This window comes from Crinia signifera, chromosome 5 (assembly GCF_055691185.1).
Source record: "Crinia signifera chromosome 5, ASM5569118v1, whole genome shotgun sequence".
NCBI classification, from domain to species: domain Eukaryota; kingdom Metazoa; phylum Chordata; class Amphibia; order Anura; family Myobatrachidae; genus Crinia; species Crinia signifera.
Window position 1 is genome coordinate 298463498 of NC_139221.1, and position 25612 is coordinate 298489109.

The 25612-nt window shown below is 43.4% G+C and overlaps 1 protein-coding gene across 9 annotated transcripts in view; it reads left to right on the forward strand.

Moving 5' to 3' along the window:
- Positions 1 to 25612, forward strand: part of ADAM22 (ADAM metallopeptidase domain 22) — a 187295-nt gene that overhangs the window by 155689 nt on the left and 5994 nt on the right. For 3 of the 9 annotated variants that reach the window (XM_083189345.1, XM_083189344.1, XM_083189346.1), the window contains exons 27-29: positions 4551 to 4745; positions 9599 to 9699; positions 10041 to 10107. In XM_083189345.1, coding sequence (XP_083045471.1) covers positions 4551 to 4745; positions 9599 to 9699; positions 10041 to 10107 — 363 coding nt within the window. Of the gene's footprint in view, positions 1 to 4550; positions 4746 to 9598; positions 9700 to 10040; positions 10112 to 16537; positions 16625 to 25612 lie in introns of those variants that run through there. The other 6 variants (XM_083189347.1, XM_083189348.1, XM_083189349.1 and 3 more) reach the window with 4 other exon arrangements.

The window sequence follows — 25612 nt, forward strand, 5'->3', positions numbered from 1 at the left end:
ATTTCTTGTGCTTTGCTTTGTCAGATGCAATCAGGATCAGTTTATGTATGACAGATCCAGTAAGTTGTAGCGGTCTGTTGTGGAGACCATAAAACTACACCTCTATCCACATCACTATCCCTTTCCCTGCAAAATACTGACAAACAGTAGGGGTAGATTTAGCACCAAGTGATATCCTTGTTATCGCTCATTTCAAATTCCAGCCAATCATTCCCGCCAGTTAGCTCCAACTGTCATGTGTTTGAAAAATCCAGTTGCTGATTGGCTGTAGCACCGTTATCATTCGAATTGAGTGATAACAAGAATATCACTCATTGTCGAATATGCCCCGTAGTATCTAAGAAGAGATGACACTCCAAATTTATATGTTACCATGTCTGTCTGCAATTACTAAAATGCATTGTTAGAGGAAGCCTGTCAGGCATTGTCTCAGTGTGTTCCTGTATTCACATGGGCTACATTTAACAATGAAAATTGAGCACAACTAGAATGTTTGCTGCAGCTTTGCTAAAGGAATACTATCAATGTGATGTCATTATTTTCACTTATGTCATTCAATTGAATTCAATGTTTGATCACTAAAGAAGAACTCGCCCTGCCGTTAAGTTTGAGGAGGACATTTCCCACCTCCATTTTAACCCCTTGTTGAATGACTGTGGTCCCGCCTGAATTGTTCAGAAAGTACTGTCCCCTTACCTCAGCAATGGTCTCTTCTCTGACAGCTAAGTTCTCTTAAGGTGCCCATACACCAGCAGTCGCGACTCCCGACCCTTTGTCGTGCCGATCTGCGTCTAAGTATGATCGGTGATCCGTCGCAGGATCAGGGAAATTGAGCATGTTAAAAAATTTGACACGTACTTAAGATCCCAGATACCGCGTGACCCACCATGACCGCTAGAGGATTGGGGAATTGCCCCAGTACACCACACCTTTAGCTGTGACTGGTGAATCCATAGTACTGGATAGCTGGACAATGGCACAAGGGGGTTCAATCACTTCCATTCGATGAGGGTCCCAGACCTCTGAGTTCTGATTATTGGGAGCACAGGTGTCCCTAGAATTGTTTAGAGCATTTTATCTTCATGATGCTGTTATTTACGTACTGTAGATCTTTTAATCATGAAGAATGTAGAAATAGAAGTCACACACTAACTGATATTATTCATTTTACTGAATTAAAGAGGCTTTAAAATGACTTTGTAAAACGTAGATTATACATACATACATACATACATACATACATACATACATATAATGCGCATCCACGCTTAAGTGAATATCGCTTAGTAAAAAAGTGTTGCCAAGAAAATTGCCGGTGTTCACTGCTGAGGGAGATATTCACTAAGGGCCTTATTTTGGTTCACTCTTTCTGACAAAATCCTTCTTAGATGGACAAAACCATGTGCACTGCAGGGGGGCAGATGTAAAATGTGCAGAGAGAATTAGATTTGGGTGAGTTAATTTGTTTCCTTGCAGGGTAAATACTGACTGCTTTATTTTTACACTGCAATATAGATCTCACTTTGAAGTAAAACCCCACCCAAATCTAATTCTCTCTGCACAAGTAACATCTGCCCCACTGCAGTGCACATGGTTTTAACCATCTAAGAAGGATTTTGTCAGAAAGAGTGAACCAAAATAAGGCCCAAAGTGATCTGTAATTAAATGTCAACCCAGTATGTTAATTCTAGTATAGTCAAAATTGCCCATAGACAAAATCGCTTCGTCAAAATCGCTCACTAGCAAAAATCGCTCTGTGTACACCCCTTCATTTATCCCCTGGGACTATTCAATTAGTTCCATACCGTCACCATTTATCTGAATAGATGCAGAAAGAAATCGCTAATAACTGAGGGTTTGCACAGAATTTTTGTGTTTACACCCGTTAATCCAGAGTTACCGCCATTAGTTTAACAGGTGTTAAACAGAGTCTCAAATGAAAAATGAAGTGCAATTGAGTAACTATGGATGTTAAAGCCAAAGGCTACCTCCCTTTTTCACTCCCCATGCCTTACCACCTGCAATTGTATTCTCCCCTAATGGTGCATACACACAGTGAGATTTATTTTCTATTAGACCACTATTAGATCTGGGTCTGGATCTGAGGGTACACACGGTGAGATATGCACTATTTTTTTATTCGATTTTGCTTATACATCCAGATCCAGACACAGTTAGAATAGAGGTCAAATAGAAAGTAAGGGTGACATTTAATTAGATGCGAAAACTTATTTTTTGTGGGTTTTTTTTCAACAAAAACGGCCGAAATCGCACGTTTTTCCGAAATCACATGTTTAATGAGATGTGAAAAGCGGCAAAAACCGTGCATTTTGCCGCGAATTCGCACATTCTGAAGGTGCGATTTTTAGTAACGCCGGAACTCGCATCCAGATGTTTTCCCATTATAAAGTATACAAATCACATATTTAATGAAATGGGAAAATGTTACTAAAAATCTCCACACATGCAGACCAGGTTCTGACAGGCGAATTTGCCAGTACCAGGCCTGCCTTTAAAAATGTGTAAAAGTTAAATAAAAAAAAAAAACCAATGGCGTGAGGTTCCCCCCTCCCGAGCATAACTAGCCCCGGGCTCATTGAGCTGGACCTGGTTCCAAAAATATGGAGGACAAAAAGCGTAGTGGTCCCCCATATTTCTGAAACCAGCTGCGGGCTGTTGGAGCCCGGTGCTGGTTTCAAAATACGGGGGACCCCCAGATTTTTTGTCCCCCGTATTTTTTAAACCAGGATCAGTCCAAGAGTCCGGGGTAGGGATGCCAATCCCGGGGCATTTTTTCAATCCCGGGGTCCGGGATTGAAAAATGCTCAATCCCGGGATTTCCTTGATCCCGGGATTGGCATCCCCACCAAAAAAAAAAAAACATTTTTACCATAGGACCCACCCCAGCCGACCCGCACATCTACTTACATTAGGGTGCGGGCGGGCGGCCGGGAGTGGGTTTGGAGGTGCACGGTGCCTCCCGGCAAGTGCACCTCCATAGAAGACAGCAGGTGGGCGGAGGCAGGCGGGCGGAGTTAGGCCGGCGTGCTGGCGGGCAGCGGAGAAGAGGAGGGTAGGCGGGCAGGCGGTCACTGGTGACGTGTGGCCTGCGCAGCGTGACCTCTACTGTCACGCTACGCAGGTCGCACGCCGGGTCAGGTTACGGGAACAGCCGGGCAGCGTCTGAGCGAGTGCTCAGACGCTGCCCGGCATTAGACTGCACATGCGCAGTCTAATCCCGAAATCCCGGGATTGGATTCTCCAATCCCGGGATTGAAATCCCGGACTTTTTTTAGGCCAAATCCCGGGATCCCGCCGATCCCGGGATTGGCCACACTAGTCCGGGGCTGGTTTCAGATATACGGGGGACCCCTACGCTTTTTTCCCCCCAGGTCTGGCTCAATGAAGCCGGGCTGGTTATGCTCAGGAGGGGTGACCTCACAACATTTTTTTTTTTTTTTTAACACAAAATCGCACATTTTCTCAAATTCGCACATTTTCATTAGACCAAGACCCAGATCTAATAGTGGTCTAATAGAAAATAAATCTCACCGTGTGTATGCACCATTAGTGCTAATGAATAACATTTTTCAAAGAAAATAATTGCATTATGGTCATTTACGAAGCACAGTGTTTGTGAATCATTATGCCTATGGGAGTGTTGTGCTTAAATAACCCCATACATAGATGGCAGCCATAATGGTAGGACAGGACAAAGTCTTCACCAGCACCTCCTCCCTGATTCCTAACTATCAGCTCATTGGTGACAGTCACTACATCGACCACTAATAGTCGACAGTGACTAAGTCGGCACCTAAGAATGGTCGACATACCCTCGATCGACATTGACAGAAGGTCGGCATTTTAATAAAAAGTGTTTTTTCATACTTTACTAACCAAGTGTGCATTGAATGGGAATATAATAGTGTGCCGTGAGTAGCAGTACTTTTATACAGTGTCCATGTCGACAGGTCGACATAGACACCAAATAAACAAACAATTTATTTTGACCATATTCAATACGACCATGTCCATCTCAACCTAAAGCGTGCGTCGACCCATCAATGTCGACAGGTGACTAGGTCGATGCCAAAGAATGGTCGACATAACCTAAGACACTCACTTTGGTACGCTTGTACAATCTGAGATTTTTTGGAGCTTCTTAATTGATCGCATACAAGGCTCTGGAACCATTAGCAGCAAACCATTAAAATCAATTGGTAACTCTTATTTCCCTATCACACAAGATGTAAATGAGAAAGATCTGAGCGACCACAATGCAGTGCTCCAGTACTAGATTCCGGCTGCCCTCAGCTTTGAGAACGTTCCTTTAAATAACACGATGAGACATTTAAACCTTGATCCGCTGAGCCGCCCTCACCAGCTCCTGGAGAAGCGCAGGTTACTGACGCCAGTCCTGTAGAATGAACCATACGTATCCCATATTTCCTATTTGTCCGTTCCCTCTGAACTAATATTGCTTTTATGTCTGTGTCGTTTCTGTGTGCGTTTGTCTTGTTTCTGACTTTACAATATCTATTATGCTTTAGACAAAATCCCCAGGGAGATTATGTAAAAAAGGCTGGAGATGTCGACTCCTTTTATAGCGACTTGCCTCCCGGAGTCAGCTCAAACTCAGCAACTAGCTCTAAGAAGAGGTCTGCTATTCTGTCGCATTTTCAGATATCTGCCTGTTCCATCCCACATTATTCCATTAGTCAGAACATTTCATTATTTTGCCGAAGGTTTGATCACTTTATATTTTCTTCTTTGTGGCATAGTAGTAATACAAGGATATTTCTAATTCTTTGACTCCAAAGTAGCTGAAGATATAGGCTCTGTGGCCCTTGATATTCAACGTGGCCGTTGCGTGTTAAAATAGGAGTTATCCTCCTTCGAACATCAGCAGCACATGAATCATGCTGCGACGGGGGGCGCTGCGAATGACATCCCCAGTTCTGTACATGTGCAGATCTTTCAACATCAGCCAATCACAAAAACACTACAGCATCCACCTCTGAATCAGCCTCTTAGTCCAATAAATTTCCCTTTGGCATATATGAATCTTGTATTGACGGGCAGATGTATTAAGCCTGGTAAAGTGATAAAGTTGTTACAACAAAGTGATAAAGTGGAAGGTGATAACGCACCAGCCAATCAACTCTTACCTGTCATTTTTCAAACACAGCTGATTGGCTGGTGTGGTATCACCTTCCACTTTATCACCGCTTTATCACTTCACCAGGCTAAATATCATTGCCGCTTTATAACACGCAGAGCTTTTGCTGTACCGCTTGGTTTTCCAGCACTGAGCTGTATTTTAGAACTGACGGCGTGTCCTAACATGTAATCATCTGTCAGAGGTGGCCTAGTACTTTTTGATTGAACCTAATTGGATACTTTATCTTTGTTTCCCATTGGTGAAATTCATTAAGCAAAGTCCTTAACTATTATCGTAAAGACAGAGTAAGGTTTTGAGATCACCCATCTGCTTTGAAGTCAAAGAAGACCATTGCTGTTAATAATATTATACAATGACATAGACAACTGGTTGGGTTCATCATTGCATGAGAAAATGACTCAGCCTATACTTACAATGCAGTGTAAGGACCGAGATCAACTTCTATTACTTTCATATAGATCATGAAGGGTTCCTAGATCAGTGGTGGAAAGGGCTACCTCATGGGCCATATGTGGCCCTCTGAAATATCAACTGTGGCCCTAAAAAAAATCAGAAATGCATATCAGGATGAAATGTGATCCCTAATTGTGTTACGCTGCTCCTCACTTGACTAGGTTTAGACCATATGGGGAGGAGGGGGTGATGTACCAAGCCAGATAAAGTGGAGAAGTTGCCCAAAACAGAAAACCACTTTCTACCTGACATTTAGAAAGCTGTGCTAGATAAATGACAGAAGATGATTGGTTGTTTTAATAAACTTCCACTTTGCAACTCCAAGGCTTGATACAGCTCCCCCTAGATCTCATATGACATAGAGGAACATAGGGTTCTGTTTGCTAAGCCTTGGATGGAGATACAGTGGACATACAGTAGATAAAACACCAACCGATCCGCTCCTAACCATCCAAGGCTTAGTACATAGGCCCCGTTGTCCCTGTAATAAGGAAGACACCCGATGCACTGAAGGTAGCTCACTGCTGTAGAATATAACACTGCATTGTAAGATACATGTGCTCATTTCCCTAATCTCTCTAGAGAAGGCATGTCCAAACTGTGGCCCTCCAGCTGTTGTGAAACTACACATCCCAGCATGCCTTGCCATAGTTTTAGCATTCCCTAATAGCAAGACTGCGGCAAGGCATGATGGGACTTGTAGTTTCATAACAGCTGGAGGGCCAATCTCTTTTGAGGTAAAGGGTTGGTGCATACCATGCATCCCTGTGTCCTGGGATCTAGTGTATGTACAATCAAATCATACGTAAATGAATAAAAGGAAACCCAGAAGGAGCAGACTTTATTACAGCAATAGGCATCTGCGTTGCGTGCCTACCGGCCGGCTGGATTCAGTATTGAATCCCGGCGTTCAGAATCCCGACGCCGGAATCCCGACAGCCGAAATGCCGACAAGGGGGGGACGTGGATCGCCCCCCCTTGCGGGCTCGCTGTGCTCGCCACGCAGCGGGCCCGGTGCCTCGCTACGCTCGGCACACTAATTTATTCTCCCTCCAGGGGTGTCGTGGACACCCACGGAGGGAGAATGTGTCGGTATTTCGGCGGTCGGTATTTCGGCGGTCGGGATTCCGGCGTCAGGATTCTGAACGCCGGGATCCCGACCGCCGGAATTGTAACTGCATCCCGGCCGGCTGTGTGTTTGTTGTCTTTGTAATGACATGTATGCAGACGCTCAGTGCCATTGCTGTACTACAGTCCGCCCTACCCTCACCGTTATCGGGATATATTCCCGCCGGTGCGTTGGCACAATGCAGAAACATTCATCCGTCTATTACACAGTAACAAAAAGGTTTCAGTTTGTTTCCTCTACTACAGAATTCACCACCTCATAGGAAAGGTGCAGTTCTCCCACCCAAAAAATGTATCATACTCATAATACAGTTATTATTATTTTAATATAATTGATATAATGTTAATAAGGGTTTGAGGGAGATGTACAGGTTGAGTATCCCGTATCCAAAATGCTCGGGACCAGGAGAATTTTGGATAACGGATTATTCCGTATTTTGGAATATTTTAATATTTCAATGATGTATTTTGAAGTATCTTGCATTTATGCTGTATAAACACATAAAATAAACACAAATATATTTTATTACCACATAAAATACACACAAATATATTTTATTTGTTCAAAAAACAAGGTTTCAAAACATGAAACAAAATGTGTGTACTATCTCAGATATTGAATTTAAATGCCAAGCAATCATTTTCTTGTACATATATAGTGCCAGTTACATATCATGTCCTCAGTAGGGCTGTTACAAATGTCCCCAGTGAGTTTTTAGCTAAACAAATTTTTTTTTCCACTTTCTGGAAAGTATGGTTTTCGGAATAATTCGGATAACGGATATTGGATACGGGATACTCAACCTGTATCACACTGTAAAGAATTAAGAAGGTGCCAATCAGCTTTGAAATAGCATTTATCAGATACGTTCTATATAATGATACGTAGAAGTAGATCGGTGGCTATGAGAAGCTTGTCCACGTGTCCACTGTTTTCCCTACTTCATACCTCTTACCTCCTTAACAAATACTTTAGTTACTATGGGAGACATTTATCAAGGCTTGGAGGGATATAAAGTGGAGAGATCAAAAATACCCAACCAATTAGCTACTGTCTTTTTATAGACTATGGACCAGATGCACTAAGCTTCAAAAGTGATCAAGTGGAGTTGATAAACAACCAACCAATCAGCTCCTGCCTGACATTTTTCAAACACAGCATGTGACATGACAGGTAAGAGCTGATTGGCTGGCTGTTTATCACTCTCCATTTTATCACTTTTGAAGCTTAGTGTGTCTGGCCCAAAGTGGATAGTGTTAAACAACCAATCAGCTCCCAACTGTCGCATTACAGGCTGGGTTTGCAAAATGGCAGCAAGGAGCTGATTGGCTGGATGTTTATCACTCTCCACGTTATCACTTTTGAAGCTAGGAGGGATGTATGACGCAGAGAAAAGAGTAGTGAAGGGAAACAGTGGAAAAGTTGCCCATGGCAACCATTCAGCTCTGAGGTAACATTTATCAAGTGCATTCTATAAAATGATAGGTAGCAACTGATTGGTTGCTGTGGACAACGCCACTTGCCCACTTCTACTCTATTTTCGCTGCTTCAAACATCTACCCCTGTGTTTGAAAATTTGCAGGAGCTGATTGGTTGATGGGTCGATCCTGTTAGTTGCGATTGGTTTGCCAGTACGAATCATCACAGCAGTGGCTGCACTTTATGGCCACCAGAATTCACAGAAAAGTGCTCGCTGCTCCATAGGGTAGCCAGCAATTTCCAGCAAATTTGGGCTGAGACCAGCGTGCGAAAGGTGAGAAATTGGGTGCCGTTGCCAGCATTTATACACCGCAGCAATGACACTTGATTCTCTTCCCAATTAATAGGATCGACCCCTATATCCACTTTATCTCCCTCCAATCTCCCTCATACTCTCAATGATGTAAAAAATGCAAACTTGCATTATTTACTATGATTTCTTCCATCGTAAAAGGGCTCAATAAACAAACTTTGGACCTAATTCTAATTTAGAAGTAAAGCAAAATAAAAGGCAAATAACTTTGTGCCTGGAACAAACCATGTTACCATGTAAGGGAAGCAAATACATTTATATTTTCTCTGCAGGGTAAATACTGGCTGCTTTTGCATGTAGCCCACAGCTTCGGGTTTTTTTACACTACGATTTCAGTTTAAACACCCCCCCCCCCACCCCCATACACACACCCTAAATTCTCCCTGCACACATTACGTCTGCCCCATCTGCAGTGCAGCATGGTTTAGTCCGGGTGAATATTGTATTTTATTTATTTATTTTTTTACATTTTATTCTTTACTTCCAAATCAGAATCTGGCCCTATATACGGAGCAATAAGAAGCAAGCTATAACTTTTCAAATTATATTTAAATTATTTTATTGCCAAGAAAATTATACACTCCCCTCACACACATGATAATAGCCTATAATATTCCTGAGTCATTCTTGCTAGAGGTTTACGATAGTGTTGGACAGCCATTTTGTGCCGCATATGTCTCAAAAATACCCTTATGAAATGGAAGCTTATATTGTTATTTTACATTTAAGTCTTCAAGATTGACTTGATGGTAAGAAACCAAGTGTTAGTCCAATAGATGCGCCGTTTGAAGGCTTCCATTTTGTGGACAAAGCCAACAATATTGCTGAATTGGTTCTGCACACAAAATGGCCGCCTGTGTGTCTATGGGTTGCAGAAGCATTTGAATAATAAATATTATTTTGTTATCATTTTTATTTGTTTTTGTTGTCGCGTATCTTAAGCTTTGTTTTGTGATGTTTGTCCAGCATTAGTCGCATATACACACTCACCCGCTTACCACGTTGGATGAGGGAACTCAATTGCGTATGTTCTGTTCCTTAGATCTAACGGCTTGTCTCATTCCTGGAGCGAAAGGATCCCCGATACTAAACACGTTTCTGATGTTTGTGAAAATGGCCGACCAAGGAGTAACTCCTGGCAGGGTAAGTGATGGGCCTGCCAAACACTGTATACAGTGCTTGGGTATCATTGATAAACTAGTAAGATAATGCAAAATATATTAAACAACATATATCATACAGAAATAAAAATCTATGCAAATTAAAAAATATATATAAATTATGAGAAGTCTCAATAGGTTAGGGTTAATAACCTCAGTTCATCACTTCTAAGGTTTTGGAACAGGGGGGGGGGGGGCAATGGTTGTTGTGGGTGCTGTATGTACTTCGAATAAAGCAGATGATTTTTGGATGTATTTCGTTATTTCTACATTAAATATGTACAATAATTTCAATATAATGCTTTTTTTTCTAATGTATTCCAGGTAACATAAGCAGCAGCAGGAAAAAACTGCGAGGAAAGCGATTCAGACCACGTTCCAATTCCACCGAGTGAGTACACGCTGCTATTCCCGCCATTTCATGCGCTCCAGCAATCTCATGTACTGCGCTTGGATTTATTCAGGCTTGGCCAGCAGGTGGTTCATCAGGAGCTGATGGAGTTCCACAAGTTCCAGCTTTTCCTACAACCTTAAGCTGTACAAGCCTGACTTAAACCGAATCATAAACCCCAAGATAAATGATGGCACTTGGTCACCTGTCATTTATTTTCGTGCATGCGATTCTCATTTACTTTGACATTCACCGTAGTCCCACGCAGAAACACAGGGTAATACACCTTTGTTCCATGGGAATATTAACACTAGTGCTTTGGGGAAGTCTCCCTACTGTGGGTGTAGGTCGTCCATACATATAGGAGTAGATAGAAAAGGGCAACGTACTGTGTATATAACAACAAATATTAATGCGGGACGGGATAAGCCATAATGGCATATATCTTGCATTTCCAAACTATGGTTCTCCAGCTGTGTGAAACTACAAGTCCCATCATGCCTTGCTACAGTTTTTCTATTTGGGAATGCTAAAACTATGGCAAGGCATGCTGGGATGTATAGTTTCACAACAGCTGGGGGGGGCCACAGTTTGGACATGCCTGGTCTATACTATTAAATGCTACTCGTCATTCGAGTGATCTTGTGATATCAATCCTTAGGGACAGGGGAATTACTGGTAAAACTACGGAAGTTCCACTTTCATTCTCTCTAAAAATGATCCTGAGCAGTTACCACACTGAAAACATCTTTGCCAGCCTCAGGTATACCTCAGGCCACTGAGACATTGGGTAGGCTGTCCTGCTAGAGGGGTGTGTAGCCAAGCACATGGGTATGGCAATTCCCACTTGGTAAAATAATCAGTGGGGAGATATGACTGACCCACCTCAGGGTCCCTGTGTAATCTGTACTCACCACATCCCACTTTCAAAAACCCTGGGTATCCTATGAATAAAGGAGAAGTATTTCAACAAGTCTTGGGTTTTTGCTAACCAAATGTCAATATTATTAAAGTTTTGAGTTTTGAATATCGCAATTTGTACATGTCGCCAATAAACACCAGAGGTGGCCATTTTGTGGGCTGAAACAATACTCAAATGGAATGAGCGATTACACACACACTGCATGTGTCCCGCCAGACAATCTGTGCTTCCCCCTGGATCTTTTTCTCTGCGGTCCCTCTGTGTGAGACACAGGGGTTTATTTACTAAGATGGGAGTTCTATTGAAGATGGGACGTTGCCCATAACAACCAATCAGAATCTATTTTTCTACAATTTCTAGAAGATAGTAGATAAAATCTGATTGGTTGCCCATAGCGACCTCCCATCTTCAATAGAACTCCCATCTTAGTAAATAAACCCCTGTGTCTGTACACATCTGCGTAACTCGGCTGAAAATATCCATCTTCACATCATGGAAGTGCGCACACCCGACATTCCCAACATAGAATATGAAGTCAGGTTAGGCCATAACCCAAATGAGAGCAGGACTTTGGGTTGTAATGCATTAGACAGTCAAAAGGTCAACTTTAATTGGTTGATATGTATTATGTCAACACAAGTAAAAAGTCGACATGGTAAATGTCAACACGTGAAGTGGCTGATACTCGTTTTCCACATTTTTAAAAAACTTTTTTCATACTTCCAAACACGAACACATGGACTATGATTGGAACTGGTGAATTGTGTCCTTTTGGCATCAGCCCCAAAGCATGGAGAGCGGAGCTCAAATTCTCAAATTGACACCAGAAAGTGAAAAACTCATGTCGACCTTTTCATGCGTCAACCATTTCTCATGTTGACCGTGTGCATGACAACCTTTTGGTGTTTACCTAGACACTGCCGGCCTACTTACGGTCGACCCTATAATCCATACTCCTGTAATCTACCCTAATTACACTTGCTTTGGTCTGGCTGCACACTATAGGCGGTTTTAAATGTCCCAGGCGGCGAGATATACCGCGAGCAGTGCCGATAGCTCGCTGACAAGAGTATTCAGCTGTCTCCCCTTCACCCGCCGTTTCCACCTCACTGGAGTGTGGTCAGCAAAACGGCAGGGCTCCCCACAAAATGCAGTGGACTCGCTGCATTTGTGCCAAAACTCGCCATTTAAGGGAATACTCGCCGTCAGCGAGGATTCCGGCCAAACATTGAATACAGCGAGGGAGCTGGATGGCTAGAATGGCTTTTCCTTGCCAAAGATAAGCCATCCTCACCGTGCAAACCTCCCTCACCGCAGCATTGAATACACCTCTATAAATAGTGAGTCTCTGTCCCTAACTCACGGAACCTCATCTCTTATCAGAAGCAAGAGTTGTCAATTGAGCAGGTTGTAACGATCTGTGTGTAGTCTTGTAGACATACAAGGAGCTGCAGACTATGAATACAGTGCAGTAAGTGCTGGACATTAGAACAAATCCAGAGATAATGCTTTTGCTATGTACAGTACCAGTACCATTCATACCAGAGCTATCCATGCAGTACAGTGATATTACTGTTGTCCTCAGCATTCTATTTTATACCAGAGCTACCCATGCACAGTGTTGCAAGTAAGGGGGTACGGCGTGGTACGGAGTACCTGTAAGAAATATGTTGCAGGTACGCAGTACCACTTACCCCCTGACCCACTGTCAATTCTATTTTTCTAAATATAATGCATCTGCAGGTCGCCCACCCAGCGTTATGATTGGTTATGATTGGTACTGCTGATTTAACCTGTCACACCGACAGGCATCCGTGGCACCGAGAGCATGAAGAGCAGGCTCCACAATTGTAAACACAAGCTGCCCAGCTCTTCCCCAAGCAAGAGCCAACCCACCCTCAGTCATTCCCTGTTTCTCATTCCCTGTCTCCTGATGCCATGCTACTATTGTCATGTAGTCACTCCTCTAGCTTTGTGTGACCACGCCCCCTCATGACACATGGCCACACCCATTTTTGGTGGAGGCTATCAGTACCACCAAGAAAATAATTCTACTTGCACCACTGCCCATGCAGTACAGTGATATTAGTCCTCAGCATTCTATTCATACCACAGCTGCCCATGCAGTACAGTGATATTAGTCCTCAGCATTCTATTCATACCAGAGCTGCCCGTGCAGTACAGGGATATTAGTCCTCAGCATTCTATTTCATACCAGAGCTACCCATGCAGTACAGTGATATTAGTCCTTAGCATTCTATTTTATACCAGAGCTACCCATGCAGTACAGTGATATTAGTCCTCAGCATTCTATTTCATACCAGATCTACCCATGCAGTACAGTGATATTAGTCCTTAGCATTCTATTTTATACCAGAGCTACCCATGCACTACAGTGATACTAGTCCTCAGCATTCTATTTTATACCAGAGCTACCCATGCACTACAGTGATACTAGTCCTCAGCATTCTATTTTATAGCAGAGATACCCATGCAGTACAGTGAATTTAGTCCTTAGCATTTTATTTTATTCCAGAGCTGCCCATGCAGTACAGTGATATTAGTCCTCAGCATTCTATTTTAAACCAGAGCTGCCCATGCAGTACAGTGATATTAGTCCTTAGCATTCTATTTTATATAAGAGATACCCTGCAATACAGTGATATGAGTCTTTAGCATTCTATTTTATACCAGAGATACCCATGCAATGCAGTAATATTAGTCCTTAGCATTCTATTTTATACCATAGCTGCCCATGCAGTACAGTGATATTAGGCCTTTAGAATTCTATTTTATATCAGAGCTGCCCATGTGGTACATTGATATTAGTTCTCAGCATTCTATTTTATACCAGAGATGCCAGTGCAGTACAGTGATATTAGTCCCCAGCATTCTATTTTATACCAGAGCTGCTCATGCAGTACAGTGATATTAGTCCTTAGCATTCTATTTTATTCCAGAGCTGCTCATGCAGTACAGTGATATTAGTCCTTAGCATTCTATTTTATTCCAGAGCTGCTCATGCAGTACAGTGATATTAGTCCTTAGCATTCTATTTTATATCGGAGATACCCATGCAGTACAGTGAATTTAGTCCTTAGCATTCTTTTTTATACCAGAGCTGCCCATGCAGTACAGTGATATTAGTCCTCACTATTATATATATTTTATACCAGAGCTGCCCATGCAGTACAGTGATGTTAGTCCTCAGCATTCTATTTTATATCAGAGATACCCATGCAGTACAGTGAATTTAGTCCTTAGCATTCTATTTTATATCAGAGCTGCTCATGCAGTACAGTGATATTAGTCCTCAGCATTATATTTTATACCAGAGCTGCCCATGCAGTACAGTGATATTAGTCCTTAGCATTCTATTTTATATCAGAGATACCCATGCAGTACAGGGTATTTAGTCCTCAGCATTCTATTTTATATCAGAGATACCCATGCAGTACAGTGAATTTAGTCCTTAGCATTCTATTTTATACCAGAGCTGCCCATGCAGTACAGTGATATTAGTCCTTAGCATTCTATTTTATATCAGAGATACCCATGCAGTATGGTGATATTAGTTCTCAGCATTCCATTTTATACCAGAGCTGCCCATGCAGTACAGTTATATAAGTCCTTAGCATTCTATTTTATAACAGAGATACCCATGCAGTACAGTGATATTAGTCGTTAGCATTCTATTTTATACCAGAGGTGCCCATGCAGTACAGTGAATACAGTCCTTAGCATTCTATTTTATACCAGAGCTGCACATGCAGTACAGTGATATTAGTCCTCAGCATTCTTTTTTATACCAGAGCTGCCCATGCAGTACAGTGATATTAGTCCTTAGTATTCTATTTTATACCAGAGCTGCCCATGCAGTACAGTAATATTAGTCCTTAGTATTCTATTTTATACCAGAGCTGCCCATGCAGTATAGCAGGGCCGTAACTAGGGGGGGGGGGGGGGGCCTAGGGGGTCACGCGCACCGGGCGCTGGAGGGTGGGGGCGCTAGTGTGGTGTCCTGGCAGCGTGGTCCCTGGGATGAGCTGGGGGTCCGGGGACTGGTGGGTTAACGCCAGGTCCTAGCGGGGGTCCGGGGACTGGAGAAGGTTAACTCCGGCTCCTAGCGCTGCCGGGCGGTGGGCGGGAAGCAGGTTTTGAAAAGACTTGCCGGACGCTGATTGGCTGAATTCAGCCAATCAGCATCCGGCAAGTCTTTTCAAAGTCATCAGCGCTTCCCGCCGCCAGGCAGATAGCGCTAGGAGACGGAGTGAGAGAAGGCTGCCGCTACACCAGTCCCTGGACCCCTGGACGCTGCCTACCCCCGCTGGCTGCACACAGGTATGTTGGCAGCGGGGGTCCAGGGACTGGTGTAGTGGCAGCTTTCACATACACAGCCGCTCGCTATTTGTCTGGCGGCGGGAAGCGCTGATGATTTTGAAAAGACTTGCCGGACGCTGATTGGCTGCCAATCAGCGTCTGGCAAGTCTTTTCAAAATTCGCCGCCCGGCAGCGCTAGGAGCCGGAGTTAACCTTCTCCAGTCCCCGGACCCCCGCTGCCTGTCCTCAAGGCAGTGATTTGTGATTTATTTTATTTTATTTTGGGGGCGACCAAATGACTGCCGCCCCGGGCACCGAAACACCTATTTTCGGCCCTGAGTATAGTGATATTAGTCCTTAGTATTCTATATTATACCAGAGCTGCCCATGCAGTACAGTGATTACAAAATATACAGGTCATGATTAAACCTGTTGTGTGTATGATGCTTGGGGGATGACCCAGTACTGGAGAGCAGCATATAATTAATAAAGGCGTTGTCTGTAATCTTTTTGGGAATGAGAGGAGGAAAATGTATTAGGGGCAGATGCAACTTCACTGACTCGCTTCTCCTACTTTACCACTGCTTCATACTGTACATCTGCCCCTAAGTCATAGAGGAAAAAGAGGTATACAATTACAATGCGAGCACATCGCAGTACCTATACAGTATGTATGTAATCAGCACTGCGTAAAAGCTTTCCACATGATAATCTTTCATTACCATCAGCCGTATGGTTTTATATGTAGCATTGTAGGAGATAAAATAACAGCCTTTCCAGCAATTAGTTATATGGTCTCTGGACAGTAAAGGAAACGAGAAAGGTAAACATATAATGTCAATGTCGGGGCTTGGTGTTACAGTCCAACAGTTCGGTTTTGTCCTTTTAAGACAAGTGAAAAATAATGTGTAACGTCTCCACTCATTCTTGCATATCTGCTCTGTATTAGACTGTATTTTTATTAAATACATTGTATTAGGGTTTGTAAGTGTTACTTTGCACCACATTACTGGGCGGAGCTTATGTTAGCACTGCACACCTCTAGCACGTACCTACTACAATATATGCAGTGCCTGCTTCTTTCTCACTCCTTTTGTTGCCATTTTCATTTTTATTTCTGTGTCTTGTATTTTCAGACTGTATATTCTGCTCTCTCTGTTCTTCTGTTCCTCCTATCACTTTCCGCAGGTATTTTAACCCCTGGTACAAAAGACAACATTATGTAGCTATATGGGTAGAAGATGTGAATAAAAACACAGAAGGACCATACTTTAGGTATTTTGTAACGTAACATTTGTCATTATCGGAGCGATGCCGCAGTAAATCGCTATGGTGGAGCTTGGAATATATACATACCCCTGTATATATACAAATCACACGTGTATATATACACACTTATAATATGTATATATCTATTAGTACAAGCCTGTATACTTTTTTTTCGTCTTAAAGGAGAAAGTAATCCCCAGAAATGAAAAATGGATATCTCTTTTTCCTGGAGCTGTGAGTTTTTCTCTTCTTTTTCTTTTCTTGATCACTTCGAGTAGTAAAAAGAAAAGAAAAACTCTTGACATTTTATTATAGTAGAGCCTTCTTCCCTGAACACACTGGGAAAGCTCCAAACCTGCCCCCACCCATCCCTCGACCAATCATGTTCCTCATGTTGGGAGAGCATTGACCAATTAATGTAATCAACACCAGAACATCCACTATGGGTGGGAATACCGGAATCTCAATCTCCTGCAACCGGAAGCAGAGGAATTAGCCAATAGGGAAGTATCTGGGGCGAGAGAAGAGTATCTCCCTCATTTTTAATATTTAGAAATTTCCTTCTAAAGTGGACAAGTAGATATGTAACCCATAGCAACAACCAGGTTTTCGTTATTTATCCAGTTTAGTCTATAAAATGTTAGCTAGAATCCTGAGGTAGAAATCACTTTTTTTTCATGCAGAACTTCCTTGGCGGCCATCTTGCTTCTCTAGAGAAAACATCCACTGTTCTCTTAACAGAAGTAGCTGATTGGCAGCGCTCACCCCTGGGATGCCATTTTGAAGGCTGTAGTTCGTCAGTTTTTGGGACTAATAGATACAGCTGAGCTGCATTGCATAGGTCACTTTTGGAGACATTGTAGCTTATATTGAAACAAAAAGCCATGAAGATCCACTCAGGATCCCAGTCACAATAATATATCGCTCTTTTTCATTTGGGGATATATTTTCCTTCTAGTAGGCGGCAATGTATTTGCCCGAACACTTGCTTCTTGTACAGGGATACCGTGCTCTCCTCTATGTTGTGCCACTGAAGCTATTGTAAGGGGGTGAACACATGCATGCCCCGCCCCCTTCACCACAGATAGCTGTCAGAAGTCTAATACTCATGACGTTGCAGACACCTCACATTAATAGCATGTTCCTTCTAGAGATAATATGCCCTGGTCCCATCATACCATCCACATGTTCCATAGCATGGGCATGAGGTACCTAGTCTGGTAGACATCTTTGTAGAAAATATTGATTATCTGGAAGTCTTGGGTTCTGTACACAGAAAGCACTAATGGGGATATCCTGCTCTCCTGGTGCTGTCACTGTACTGCGCTAGACCTGGTCACATTGGCATACAATGAATGCAGAGCAGTGTGTGATTTCTGGTAAGTCCATGTGGGTAAAGGTTGTGAGACAGGGGGAGCCATACAATAAAAGTAATAGGTTATTGATCCTATCCTCCTGATAGACTTTTATGTGTGTGCAGGCTTTCTGAAATCTGTAAGAGGGTTTATTCAGACCACAGCCATTGCTTCCTGCAAGCAGCGCTCCGCCCTGTCCTGCCCTCATTCTGAGTCAATTCGCCTGATTTAGAATAGGAGGGGGATACACAAAGATGTACATATTGCCAGCTGTACATCTGCTGCATGCTGAACTTGTCATTTGCATCCATGCACAGAGGTCTGCCTGACTTTGAACCAGCCCCTGCATATATATATATAGTAAATAACAGAGGAATGAATACTACATATGCCCAGTTCCCATCTACAGTACTTCATGAATGACCAGGAATCAGAATCAGACACAACTCTGCAATCATACAGTTATTCACTTGATTTCCATTTGCCACTCATCACACACATTCCAAATTGTGTGCCCCTCCCATATCCTTGCTGACAAATGACCTGTTGCTATGTCATCTCCTAAACTGTTCTATCACTTCTGATAGACATTTAGATACCTTTTAGATAGATACTTTGTTTTGTGGTGAGTTCAATTATTGACCCCCAGCAGTCAGTGAAACAGCCAAAGAGTCATTGCCAACACACAGAAGGCAGGCTGTCCACTATTATTTATATAGGAACAGTTTCTTATATAGCACACACATATACCGCAGCGCTTTACAGAGAATATTTGAACAGTCCCTGCCCCAGTGGAGCTTACAATCTATATTCCCTACCACATGTACATGCACACAGACACAGTCATTCTGGGATAATTGTTTTTGGGAGCAAATTAATCTACCAGTATATTTTTGGATTGTGGGAGGAAACCGGAGTACCCGGAGGAAACCCCCACAAGCACGGGGAGAATATATAAACTCCGCACAGTTAGGGCCATGGTGGGAATTGAACCCATGACCTCAGCGCTGTGAGGCAGTAATGCTAACCATTATATCGTCCTTGCTGCCCGCTATCGTTACTACATCCACTTTCCTACCAATATATATCATTTCAAAATACAAGGAGTTTTTGTAAGTCATGAGGATAAGTCTTTGCTGTAACAGTATATATTTGGCTGGGGAAAGGGCAAGCATACCGGTGCTTTGATGATCACATAACACTCAGCGCTGTCTGTGAAGTCTGTACTATTATCATTGTTTCTCTTTTTAGGAGAGCCGATCTCTAGCTCACAGAATAATCATCCTGCACTTCAAAGTACCACACTGGTCAGAGATGAATGATGTACAGAACTTACATACTGTCTGACAAGCACATCCCTATGGGATACATCTATAAATAGACCAGAAGCCTGAACTGTACTCCTGGCTATGATAATGGTCAGATACAGGTTTAGGTGTTGGGGTCCTGGTTGGAGTTAGGCCTAATGACAGAATCTGTATAGAACTTGCAAAGTAAGAGTGAATTTCCAGAATCCTGGGTCCAGCTCTGTATCACTATAATATGCACCAGGTTTAGGAGGCGAGAAGTGCGAACACTTACACACTATGGTAGCATAGAGGAAACCTAGGAATCGCCAAGGGCAGCTTAAGAGAGGAGCAGTCCATTTAGTAGATACTGTGCATACAAAGAGCATGGTGCAGATTGTGGGGGTTATTCTGGTTGCGAGTCCACCAAACCCTGCCTTGCAAATGGTGGACTCGCTCGAAGGGGCCTCCGAATGGATGTTGCACAGTAACATCCATTCACAGGGTAGGGGGAACCGCCCACATCTTTCGACCATCGAAAGATGTGGAAGGTGCACGCATATGTATGGTTGCCTTTGAGCAGCCGGGTCTGCTGGTGCCGATCCCCCGTTCCCCATTGCAGGGAGCTGGGCAGTGGGGAGAGAGAGGACAGGATGCCGCTGCAGCACAGCCTCTCTCCCCAGCTCAGCACATGCTGCTCAATGCCACATGCCTGTCCTCTCTCTCCCTCTCGTTTATTTTTTCATGCAGCGGTGGTCACGCCCTATCCATTTAACCGGGGCCCAGCCGGCCTGTTGGCGCCCCTGGTTAGGTCCATATATATTTGAACACTGACACATTGTTGCTGTTTACCCAAACATAATTAAGCTACAGTTATATAATGTGGTTTTAAATTGCAGACTATCGGCTTGATATTGAGGGTATTTACATAAAAAATTGAAGGAAGAGTTTAGGAATTGCAGCTGTTTAATAGGCAGCCCACTCTTTTGTCAAGGGACCAAAAGTATTTGGACAGTTGTCTCAGAAGCGGTTTCATGGACTGGTCTACGCTATTCCTTTGTTATGTCTTCCTCAGTTAAGCAGACAAATGAACTGGAGTCTATTTCAAGTGTGATACATCTTCCTTAGGCCGCGGAAATAAAAACAAATCCATCCGAGAGACAGCGGAAACCGTAGGAGAGGCCAAATCATCAGTTAGGTACATCCTGTACTGGTGAGCTCAGCATCACAGAAAGGCCTGGAAGTCCACTGGAGGCAACAGTCGTGGATGATTGCAGGATCCTTGCTACTGTAAAGATAAAATACTTCACCACATCCAACCAAGGGAAGAAACTCTCCAGGAGATAGGCATAACATCCAGGTCTGCTATCAACAGAAGACATCACAAGAGAAAATACAGAGGGTTCACCACAAGGCGCAAACCACTCATAAGTATCGAAAATAGAAAGTCCCCCCCAAAACACAACATTTCTGGAACAGCATTCTCTGCATAGATGAAACTGAGTTCAACCTATACCAGAATGATGGAAAGAAGAAAGCAGGAACGAGGCTTGGAACGGCTCATACCACATCATCAGTAACACACGGCGGAGGCAGTGGGATGGCCTGTTGCGGTATGACTTCCAATGGCGTTGGGTCACTAGTGTTTATTGATGATGTCCCCAAATCAGCTGGATGACTTCTGAAGTATATATGTTGTCTGATTAGATTCAGTATAGGGCAGATGTACTAAGCCTTGGAAAGAGATCAATTACCAATCAGCACCTAACTGTCATTTTCAAACACAGCCTGTAACATGACAGGAGCTGATTGGTTGGTAGTTTATGGGGGGTATTCAGTCACAGGTCACGACTGTCGATCCGTCCTGACAGCTGTGACCCTGGCCCGTTTTCGTTTTGCTCAACCGCATACCGCCTGGCAGGATTCAACGTCCCACCTGGCGATCGGCAAAAAGGGCGTTTCCGCATAAACGGCAGTGGATTGTCCAGATTCGGCCATGATCGCGACAATTCACGGCCGTTATCAACAAAACGGGCCCGTTCTGTCAATATGCCTCTTCAATGCTGTCGGGCAAGACAACATTGAACAGGCGCACGCCGCTATTTCCCCCATCGGAAATAGCAGCAGGGATTGATATGTATATATATATATGTATCCAGTGTAAATAAAAGCGGCACTCCAAGGACTAGTATCAAAGAAATTATTTTATGTGCAAAGGCGTACTATCAGTACCAATGTTTTGAGTAACACACCTTGAAATAGAGATGGTTGCGTCTGGAAACGTTAGTACTGAGAGTAACCCTTTACACATAAAATAATTTCTTTGATACAAGTGCCGCTTTTATTTACACTGGATACCTACATGATTTGTATTGTAACACACTAAGAGAAGTGCCGATACACTCTATCAAGTTTATATATAAATATATATATATATATCTCAAGGTCTGGACCTGTCACTCAGGGCTTGTCGCTAGGTGAAAGCAAGTGGACTTTTTATTTAGTACCATGGACTATACTAAATAAAGAGTCCACTTGGTTTCACCTACTCAGAGACTTCAAGTGCCACTTCATTGCCTAAGTATATATATATATATATATATATATATATATATATATATATATATATATATATATATATATATATATATATATATATATGGAAAAGATACGGAGGAGGCGCAAACCATAAGCATATGTCACACAATACTTTACTCAAAAATAAAAGCTCACGTACACTTACAGTAAGTTTTAAAATAAGAACAAAGCAGTTCTGTCACCAGCGTCTTTACAATGGCTGCCAAGCGGCTCCACAGCAGGGCAGCAGTCTCTCGGCTCGGCTTGTGGACCAGACCAGCTAGATCTCCAGCGTCACTGCAGACACACCATCAACGCGTTTCATTACGTAAGGACTTTGTCAGGAGGCGTGTCTTTAGGCGTCATAGGTAAGTATAAATAGCCAGTTTACCTAAAGACACGCCTCCTGACGAAGTCCTTACGTGATGAAATGCCACTTAGCAGCCGACTTGTGATCGCCCGTTCACCGTTGTAAAGACGCTGGTGACAGAACTGCTTTGTTCTTATTTTAAAACTTAAGTGTACGTGAGCTTTTATTTTTGAGTAAAGTATTGTGTGACATTGTGTGACATATGCTTATGGTTTGCGCCTCCTCCGTATCTTTTCCATGTGAATCTGCCTGGTAGCTGGAGATAGTCTACCTTAAGGAAGAGAGGCCGCACTACACTTAAAGGCTACAATGACTGTTTAAGACCTTAATACAAGTGGATATTTTGCGCATTGGAGTCCTGGTTATATATATATATATATATATATATATATATATATATATATATATATATATATTGTCTTGGAAGCAGGAACAATTAGCAAGTGCATTGTTCTGAGCGACTTTGACACAGGCCAAATGCTAATGGCTATATAACTGGGTCGAACAAGCGATGGACCAGTGACAGGGTCAGGGGTGCCTAAGACTCATTGTTGCAAATGGGACCCGTATGGTTCAATATCACTGAAGAGCTACTGCAGAAATTGCAAAAAAAGTTAGTGTCCGCTACAGCATAAATGTCAGGACCCACAGTACATTGCAGCTTGCTGCATAGACCCAGACTGTCAGAGTGCCCACGTTCACCCCTGAAAGCACAGCAACTGGTCCATGGTGCAGCATATATACAGATGACCAGTGGTGAGGATGCTGGCAGTCAGAATACCAACATCATCATTCCAAAGGAGGAAATAGCAACAGGGGTCAGCTAGGTATACTTACCCTTGTCCCCCTAACCTGCATCCTGGTAACTCATTAATACAGTAGGTGTATTGTACAAGCTAGATCATTGTATACATGGTTTCTGGAGTGCAGCGCGAGTGACACCACTTCTCGAAATATAGGAGCATGGGTAATATGTGGGCCAAGGACACTGTAGTCATCCAGCGTGGTATTTAACATATACACACAGAAACACGGAACTGAAACTAGAAGTTGATCCAGTGCGATGTAGGAACTGGTTTATTCGCAAGTGATGTAAAAGTTCTCATACCCTTTACAAAGTGTGGGTACTTCTGTACTTTCACGGCGCCAGCATGGCGCCGCGCGCCAGAGTCCCCTTGCGGGGCTCGCTTCGCTCGCCCACGCTGCGGGCTCGGTGGCTCGCTACGCTCGCCACGCTAATTAAAATCAACTCCATGCCAACATGGATAGTGGAGGTATGAACTATCCATGTTGGCATGGCGTTAACTTAGTTTATTTTACTTAGTTAGTGGCGAGCGTAACCCGGAAGTACGCGCGGCGCCATGCTGGCGCCGTGAAAGTAAAGAAGTACCAAAGTGTGTTTGCAAGTAAGTTTCTGCACCAATCATTGTTCTGCTTTATCATCTCTCCCCAAATCATGTTACATCCAATATTTGCTACAATAGTCAGTGTCCGCAGCTATATCAGTGACAATTCAGTACTTTGTGCCTGATTCGGTAAGGATCGTATATGCTCAGTTGTGAGCAGCAGCTGAGCATATGCAATCCATTAAACAATGCACAGGCAGGAGGAGGTGCATACTACCTACTGCCTGCATGTGCGACTGCATTCCAGTTTAAGAAGAACATTGCAACCATCGGTGACACGATGCTCCTTTGCAACAGCAAATTCGGCCAGTGCGCACACACTGGCCGATATATTGAATCTATGTACCAACGTTCACAAATATATCGCGTCGGCTGTGGAATATATTGCATCGGCTGATATATCGGCTCATCGCTCTGTGTGTATGGGTGATCCACCGACACCCCCCCTGTACAACCGTGGCAGCCAACGGTGATTGACAGCTCAATGAAGAAAGCTATGTGTTGTCAGTTCTGACGGATCGGACAGTGGCCCTCATTCTGGTTGACACGCAAAGCTGCGAAATTTGCAGCTTTGTATGTCATTTCAACGCAAACAAATGCCCGCCCGCTGCACACACCACAAATGTCCCAGCACGCATGCGGATGATTCACAAGTTGCAGACCATCAAATGATTTCTACAGTGCACGCAGATTTAATGAAATGCTGGGCATACCCATGGATGCGCCCCCCCCCCCCAACAGTGCTGTGTGCGAGCAGCCGGCGAATAATCAATCGATAGAATGGCCGCTAGTGTGTATGGAGAACACAGTGCCTGATCCATCTGTAGACAGATCTACTAGTGTGTACCCAAACTTAAGTCTAATCTGTTGCAGCCCTGCTTGCAAGACCAAGGAAACTGTGCTCAGTCCTGGGCCTGGCCACTCTCGGAAAACATTTCCGTAAACACGGGCGCTGTCCCTTGCCCGCGAATGCCTCTTCCTGTCAATCAGTCACATTCGCACTGTGTATGTACTGATTGTTAGCTCCGAGGGATGCAGAACAGAATCAGACACACTCAGTCTGTGGAATACAGAAAGCATTCCAGGAGGGCAAAGGGGTGACTAAGCTGTAAGCGGCTAATGGCGTCTCAGTACAGTTCGAGTCTCCAGTATCTGAAATATTTAGAGCATTTAAGAATTTAAGACATGGGATTTTTTTCAGCATTTAGAACACCTGATTGCAGGGTTGTGAGGTATTGGTATGGCGGGATCCACGGGGGGATTCCGACAGGGAAATGTGATTCACTTGGTCAGTAGGGGGTCTGGCGGGGTCCAGCTTTCATTGTGAGGCGTCCAACAGGGTGGAGGAGCGGTTGCCAGTGAACGAATGGCTGCAAAGCCACTCCCATGTTGGCCTTCATTGGTCAGTAACACTAGTGATGTCAGCACTGTCCCAAAATATTCTTGGTTATATAATATTTTGGATTTTAAACTATGGGAGACCCGCCCTGTATTTGACCATCAGCCGCAGCACTAACATAAGGCGAAGCTGTGGCAAAAGACACGGTTATTTTACATTCCGTAATAATATCATTTTCTGTTTTGAAGCTGGGTACACACTAGATGACATGTGCACCCTGCCAATATGACGGGTTGAGTAGAGGACATTGCTAGGGGCGACGTACACACTACATGATAAAACTGATATTTCATTCTGATCCACATCGAAATGATATATTGGACAAGATATTATCTAGCGTGTACCCAGCTATAACTTTAACTAAAGGTGCCTCATCAGCCCTATATACGGTTGGCCCAACATCGTACCTTCTATACGAACCCTTGTGGTCTTGAGAACGAACATGCACAATTTATGTGCAATTATAGGATGCCGATGCCAATGTTCCAACGCCATTACAACAGCACATCGCAGGCATCGTCCAATCATCACCCATATGACATTCAAAATGATATTTATATCAATGGCAAAATAATACATTTCCAATATTCTGTGCTTATCT